The 8,509-nt window shown below is 35.1% G+C and overlaps 1 protein-coding gene across 1 annotated transcript; it reads left to right on the forward strand.

Annotated features, from left to right (window-relative positions):
- Window positions 1–3,011: 3,011 nt before the first annotated feature.
- LOC311305533 (uncharacterized protein) lies at window positions 3,012–7,269 on the forward strand (the record flags this gene model as incomplete). Its single annotated transcript, XM_084433305.1, has 3 exons — window positions 3,012–3,179; window positions 5,060–5,093; window positions 5,689–7,269. 3 exons carry the CDS (start codon window positions 3,012–3,014, stop codon window positions 6,078–6,080), a joined length of 594 nt encoding a protein of 197 aa, XP_084289431.1. The 3' UTR covers window positions 6,081–7,269.
- Window positions 7,270–8,509: the final 1,240 nt, after the last annotated feature.

Genomic DNA, 8,509 nt, shown 5'->3' on the forward strand with positions numbered 1-8,509 from the left:
GGTCTTGATTGTGGCATTTATTTGAGTTTTAGAATCCATTATTCCTGTAATTATTTTGTCTTATATGAATTTAATAAAGAACTCTGTCTCGTATTCTGTCCAAACACACCGCGTCATCTACGTCATGTGACCTGTAAATGCGCAAAAACTGTTTCCATTGCAGTTTTGCGAAATATTTCTTTTTCGAATTGCCTGAAAAACCTTCTCATGCGAGCGTAAAACTTTTTTGCGATAAATGGGAGATTTTGCAAAAATTACGTGTTTCTATTAAGCGTATTTTCAATTCGCAAATTTTAATTTGCGTAATTTGAAGGGTAATGGAAACGCGGCTAGGCCTAGATATATCGCGATGGAGAAGACGTGTTGATGGTGGTTACTTACAAATGTGACACTATGCTTAAGTACTTAGAAGTGTCACATTTGTAACCACCATCAACACGTGTTCTCTGACTAATCGACCTCTGCTCGAAAGGTACAAAACACTGGTGGGATTTTGAATAAAGAAATAGCTCACGAGAGGCAGCGTGACATGATACAGTGATACAAAACAACGGGCCTTTTTTTCTATTCGGTTTTCTATTATCTATCATTTCACTGTGTGGGGAATTGGCAAATTTGCGTCCCCTGCAGCTGCAAGGCGCCCCTGCTTGCTGAGAAGATGCCGTGCACAGAAGCTGTTTGTTTGAAAAGGGGAAAGGGGAAAGGGGAGGGGGCGCGGGGGCGCGGAGGCGCGGGCGCGGATGACAGTTCACCTCTGGGTCTCTTCCAAATGGAACTGACAAGAGGGGGGAACGGGGGATCCATATAGTTATCTAAGTAAGTGACACCTCGACTTTCTTTCAAATAACGCGCATTTCATTCATAATATTATAAATACGGGCCTCTATAGCCTATTTCCTGCACATTTTTGTTTTTCTGAATTGTCTGAATGGCTAATAAAAATAGGTAATACAAAACGATTACTTGGTCACCACCACCAAGGTGAATTGCTCCAAGGAGGTCTCGCCCAGGGTGTAATTCAATGTAGAACTGCCATCTTATCGTAAACATAATAGGCTATGTAAGTTAATATTGTAATAGGCTATTATTATTTAATATTTTTCGTGTTATGTCAGTTGTCGAATGGATTTCTGGTCTATTTTTCTTAGCAGAAGCTTAGATAAAAATTGAACTCAAATCAATATTTTGTGTTCCTTCATTTATTATTGGAAGTAATATAGGCTAACTCGTTTTGTGCTGTGGTTTCTGTGTAGGCTATGGTGTGCATCTGTGCAGTTTCATTATTTCAGGATTTAGGCTATAGCTAACGCAGGAAAGGATACTTTACTTTATTTATTATTTTTAATTTACAAATTTCTTAACTGTGATTTCTTAAAAAGCAAAACCCTCAAATGATGATAGAATGAAATTCTGAAATAATACAATATAGCCTACAAACGAAAGAAAGATTTGCTCATGTACTCACCCTCATGCCGTCCCAGATGTCTGACTTTCTCTCTTCACACTAAGGACGATAACTAGCCTAAATATAGTTCTAAAAATCGTTCTCATTATTAAAGAATAGGAGAGTTCGATATAAAACGATATGGTTGAAATTGAATTATAGGCTACTTACCTTTATGGTTATTTTTTTATAGTTGTCCTTGTTGGTGTAAACGTGCCTTTAACTCTAACTAAATTAACACTTTTAAATTCACTTATTTATCCAAAAACAAAATAAGATTTGATAAATAGCCTAGTCCACAACGCGCTTATACTTCACACCAGTGAACGCATGCATGCATGACAGTTGGCCTGAAGCAATGGTAATAAAATTTAAAATATTATTTTTTTTGTCACACACGCCTATTCCCCTGGGGTCGTATGGGTTACCATACGGTAAAATAGCATTGGCCTTCCCTTAAGTTTCACTTTAAATGTGACAATTTGTAGGTTTGTTCTAATGCCGTGTTTGGAAACATAGCATGATGTATATTGTTAAAGAAAGCCATGCCTCTTTAATCTCAAAAGAAAAGGAAAAGAAAAAAGGATGAAATATGTGTGGAATAAGCTGCCAGCCTTTTGTTGTTGATTTTTAAACCTCTATGAGTCTGAGCTGTGAAAAAGATTTTGAAAAGACGTATATTAGCATGCTGTAACTCTACTGTATTTGTTATTAAAATGTTTTCTTTTGTCAAATCAATTAGATCATTCATGTGGTTCAGATAACATAATAATCTGAGTTTCTATTGATTAAATCAATCTCCTTTATTGTATTAACTCACATTTTTGATTTCAGTTAGGCCTAACTAAACATTTTAAGGCAACCAGGTTACTTACTTCTAAGATAAACCAACAAATATATATTTTTACAGTGCATACATCACACTGAAACAATTTGATGGAAAATGAAAATATTGGATATAAATAATGGATTTTTTTATATAAATCTAAGACTGTGGGTTTTATATATAGCCTATATATATATATATATATATATATATAGCCTATATATATATATATATAGCCTATATAAACACCTTTTCATCTTTCAATTATAAACTTTTGATGTAACGCAATATATTTTATCTGGTTTAAGTGGTCCAGGCTGGCATAAGGTATATATATATGCGCTAAAAATGCCTATATAATTTATCTAATATGTATACTTTGTCCATGCATATGGAATAAATGAATTTCGTATAGTGTTAACATTTCTTTGTAAATAAAAAATAGCCTAGCCTACATATTATTATTATTATTATTATTGAAGCCTAAAGAGCATTTAGCAGGCATTTCACTTTGCATTGGCCGCGATTAGCCTGCTTGAGGTAAGTGTGTGAAAGATCGGTCTGAATAAGCCAAACACATCAAAACTACAGCATCCTCCACACACACGGCCTCTGGCTCGATGCGTTGGAAGGGGATGTTTTTTTCGGGGTTTCGTTTGTTCCCTCCTCCGCCTTTTCGCAGTTATAAAAGCGCGGAGTTTCTTCTCAGGGCAGATAAACTCACTCTGTCCGTCACTAGGTATGGACTCAAAGGATGCACGAGAGTGTTTAGAGAGCGGCGGTAGCGCGCGCTGTCGCTGTGGCAACAGGCGGAGGAAAGAGCTCGCGGTGTTCGTCATCCAGGGTTTATTAACAGCCGCTTGTGCTGCCCTCAGCATCTACATCTATATCAGCCAGCAGTCTGGAGCCGTAAGAACTCGTTTCTGATCTAATTTCAGTTCTTTACGGACTATAATATTGATTGAGTGTTGTAGATGATGTATGATGTGGTAACTACAGCTTAAAGTCCAATAGAAAGTCCTTTAGAGGGCACTGTTGACCGTGAATGGCAATGGTTTGTTTGAAGTGAAGCTCTTCAGAAGTGTCACGGGCAGATATTACTTACTTAAATATCTGAGAATATAGATGAACTTTTGTTTTGAGATGATCTTTTTGAGATTTTATTAAGTATTTTTGTATTAGGTAGGTTTGAGTGGAATTTCAATGAGAGCAGTTTGTGTTTAGTTTAGAGCTAGGCTATTCGTTAAACCACCTGCCTCAGGGTGTTGTTTCATGTGGTCTTGTTGTATGTCTCACTCGAGTGTGGTCTCATTGAGCTTTGCCTTGACAAGTCCCTTTTGGGAAACTCCTGTTTAAATTTATGTGAGTTTGTTTTTAAGATTGTCCCTTAAATGGATTAGAGGGTAAACCTAACTGTTGAGGTCAGGAGGTGTAACTTTCCATGTCAAAATAACTAATATCAGATAACGCTACCCGCAAATGACACTTATTAAATTGTCCAGCTAGAACAGGATGGTAAAGCTCCAGTTTCCATTTAATCGCTCCATTCTCGTAATGTCCCCACTGTGAGGGCCCACACATGTGATGTGCACACACTATTTGGGTTGAGCCCGGTCCTGAGAAACTGTCTGAAAGGGCATTTTATTGGGCAAAGGTGTGACACTTTCTCTATGCATGCCTTTTCAGCCCACATGTTCCACAAATGCCGTTTTGCTGTGGCCAATAAGTGTTTTTGTGCGATTCTGTTGATTTGACAGAGGATGGAATTTTCCATGTCGATCAGAATGAGTGTGTCTGGTATTTCTCATCACTTTGATCATTGCTGTTTCTGTATTTTGAATCAACTTGGCCTGGATACCAAGTGGTGACCGAACACAGCAACAAAAATAGTTGGTTGTAAAATAAAAGTCCCTAAAATCAAAACAATGAAATGTTTATTTTATTAATAACAGCAAAAATTCACAATTTTGTAAATGCATAATTAGCAGCAGAAGTGTGATTTCTCAGCTTAACACAAAGACTGTACTAATTTTTTAGATGGCTTTATCATCTCATTGGCTGATATTCTAAATCTATAGTTTAAAATAACACACTAAAAACGAAAATCAGTTTGCTACAAGTGAATATTATAAATATTCATTTTGAAATGGGCTTTACACAGTTGTGTACTGATATGTGCTCTTAAAGGGACAGTACTCTTAAAAAATGTGTGTTCTAAAGTAGGCCTGTTACAATTATTAATAAACATTAATAAAAAAAATATATATATATATATATATAAAATGTTGACAAATTTTTATTTTATAATACATTTTCACAGCATTAAAGTAAATCATATGGGCCTATTTTTATTACAACTTTTATTTTTAAATGATCTACAATTCAAAGATAGGCTTACACTGTAAGCGACAAGAAGAAAACTGAATAATTACGTTAACGCTTTCGTCAGTTCAGAATTCATAATCTGTTCTTTACTGTAATCTATTTCCATCGCTTTGTGTGCTGATGGCAGGTAGGCTAACTGATACAGTGTTGATGTTTTCTCCTCCAGTGTGATTATGATTATTACTGTTATGATTATGAAGTGTTATAGAGTGTCTGCATTTATGCTGTTTTAAAGAGACAGAAATATCTCCACTTTGAATGTGTGCTGATGATTTGTTTTGCTATTGCAAATTGCATGATTATATGGTTAGTTGGATTTTGTACATTTACATTTGCAGTTGGATACTGTACATTTCATATATTTTTTATCAAAGCACTAAACTTTTGTTTTGCCGTTTTCACAGGACACAGGGATATACATGCAGATGAACGGTACCAGTAAGTGTTCCTATTATCTTTCAGATTCATTTTCTGTAAATAAATAATAAATCTATTTACAAAAAGTTTAAGCAGATAGAGCGCCATAAAGTGCCACAAAATCCTGTTATAACTATATACTTGTAGTTTTTGAGTCAGTGATGTGGCGGTGTTCCTCTTTTTTTGACATATCTATGAATTTATCCAGAAAATGCATTCAACTTGTATTCATTTCTGAATTAAGAGCTGCAGACCCTTACGACTGTGTTAAGGTCAATAAGTGTCTCATATGTCTAATATCACATACGTTGACATCTTTATATCAGGGCAAAGTCAGTTCGGGTTCTAAAATGTAATTTGGTCTAACTCCCCTGAAACATTACTTTTTTTTTCTTTTTTTTACATAAATAAAAAGAGTACATTTCTAACAACTTGCCACAATTTTTTTCTTTCTTTAGACACTTAACTTTTTAGCATAACTACTTAGGAAAGGTGAAATCAGCTGACTAATGTCAGTCACAGAAGAAACAGTTCTAGATATAGAAGAAAACTAAATGACCATCTAATTCTCATTTCTCTGTGTGTGTGTGTGTGTGTGTGTGTGTGTGTGTGTCAGAATTAGATGGAGATGAGCCCAAATTCAAGATCCTCTGGAAACAGGCAGTGCTTCTGTACAATGAGAAGAGGGTGAAGCTGCCCTGTGGAGGACCCTACATGGTCTATCTGTGGGCTTGTATGAAAAGCTTAACACAGAATGGCATGGGTGCCAACCTGACAATAGAAACAGGGAATAAATCGTTCCACCTGCAGACCCTACAGGTCAACGAGTGCAAGGAAATGCAGAAAGTGATCATGCTGTCTGAAAGAAACGAAGTCACTATGAAAGTCGCACACGAAGGCACCATCGAAATTCCTGAGCTCCTCTTTGGCCTGCACTACATGCTGGGATCCCAGTGCTTCCCTACTGCACTTGATGAGGAAAGCTACAACCGTGTCTCAACTGGATAAGAAGCTTTTTAGGTGCTCGTCCTTCAGAAGAGCCGTTTAAATGATACAACTATGGCATGACCTTCAGTCTTGAATTACCATGAAGAAATCTCTCGCTTTCACCCAGTTTGAAATATTAGGACGATGCCATAGTCAAAACTCGCCCTGGACCAAAAGTGTAATCGCGAAGCTAAAATTTGGAGAGCTGCGAATACGTTTTTTCCATAGAGGAAAAGTCTCTGTTATTTTTCCACACTATATTATAGCTTCCAGGCTCTTCAAAACGGACTATTTGTCAAACACCTACAGCAAGTGGAAGTGGGCGATGACGTGGTATTAATCACAATTGCACTATGTCAGTTCCTCACCACAACCTGGATTAGTGGTGGTTCCATAAGCTCTTCGAATGTATTGAGACTGTGGTTGGAAAGAGAAAGGAAGGCCTTTAACTGAAGTTAAACCAGCTGCAGATCATTTTGAAGCTACTTCTGATATAGCACTGTACTTTGAAAAGGAATAATTATAATGTCCTCAGATATTGTCCTGATTCAGCTTTTAAATACTGACAGCAATAATGTTCTCAATGTTTGTCATTATCATTATATTTAAGACCCCCCATATACGAAAGGAAATATCAAAGGGTAACATTTATATTGCAGTTTCCTCTTTGGAACAGACTTTGAAAAATGTTTGTTGTGTTTGTAGTGCAGAAATGAATGTTGTTTTTTATGATGCTTAATTGTCTAAAACTGTTTAATTATGTAAACTGTATGTGATCGAATGTTTGATTCTTTATTTAAATCAGAGTCATTGGATAATGGAAGGATTGAATCCACACCGTCAGAACTTTAAATGTTCCGGTAGTGCACTTTCCCTTTAAGAGCACATGTCAGAAAATGTATTTATTGAAATGAAAGTATTTTTTTTTTTGTATTATTTGTATTATTATTTAATCAAACATCGTGATTGTGAACTAAAGCACTAAAAACCTCAAAAGCAAAAACCAAACAATCATCCACATCTCATTCATTCACTCATCTCATGAAAATTCATTTAAATTCAGACATTTTTTTATTTTGTTTTATTGTCAGTGCAATGTGTTTGTGTTTATCGAACATGACCCTAAATGTCTTATTTGCTCAGTCAAACCCCTGCTGCAATTTCTCTAGTGATATTTTATTTATACAGCAAGGTTTGCACTTCTATTGATAGCTATTATACACCATCAATAAAGATATGCTGAAACATTTAGTCATCTGCATGCATTTTTTCAATCATTTTGCATAGTTTATATTCTTAGCCAATATCTTTGTCTTGTTTTTCCTGACCAGTTTTCCATTAATTCATATGTGTATTTTGTCTTGTGGCACTAGCTGATTTCTTTTAAAATTAGACTGGTAACACTTTACAAACAGTTTATTAATTAGGTATTAATTAATGAATGCTAATCTATAATATTGTTTATTCATAACACATAAACCAATGTTAATTTTTTAAACTTGAAATGTAGTATACTGTAAGTAGAAGTGATCATTATCCAATATTAATAAATCCTAGTTCATATGACCTAATGCATAACTAGTGGTCTAACAAAATGTTATTGTCAAATCGTATGCGTGTCTCCCTTTCGCTCTCCCTTTACTCTCACGTCAGTCTTCCTGCCAATACATGCTTGTTTGCATCCAGCCAGTTATTTCACAATTGCAAGTAAGAATACGCTCTTATGTAAACATGTCACTGTAACACTATCCCGCTGAATCCTCCGATTGCATGATTGTGATGTCACTCTAAGGAATCCCCGGCTGTTCACCAGGGAATTATATCAATGTCCAGATCTCGCAGTGTGTTGTTGAATCATACCCTTAGATTCTATAAACTTTCAGTGAAAGAGATAGTGAAAATAAAGTGAAGAAAAAGTTATTACGTAAAATGAATAAGATATAGGCCTATAGGTCACTAATCTCAAATAAGCAATTTTGTATGTGACTTTTTTTTTTTTACAGATGATCAGATGGAACATTCTTGATATTCTCAAAATGCTGATAATATAAGTTGCATTTATAAAAAAAAAAAAAAATTCCAAAACAGGCATTTTCATTAATGGTCTCAGACTTGCGACTGTGATGACTGTGAATTGTGAGATATAAACTCGCAACTGCTTATATGCAAAAGTTTATATCTCACAATTCTGAGAGAAAAAAAGTCGCAATTACCTTTTTTATTTTTTATTCAGTGGTGGAAACAAGCTTCCATTATATGTATATGTATAGTATATATGTGTGTGTGTGTGTGTGTATATATATATATAAATATATATATATATATATATATGAATTGTAATTTCTCACAACACATAATTTTACAATTTCAGATACAAATGTCTTAAAAGTGTTTTTGTTAACTTCTTAAATTGCTACATTATTGATACTCCAATATATTTTCATTGTTAC

This window comes from Rutilus rutilus (assembly GCF_951802725.1).
Source record: "Rutilus rutilus genome assembly, chromosome: 15".
NCBI lineage: Eukaryota > Metazoa > Chordata > Actinopteri > Cypriniformes > Leuciscidae > Rutilus > Rutilus rutilus.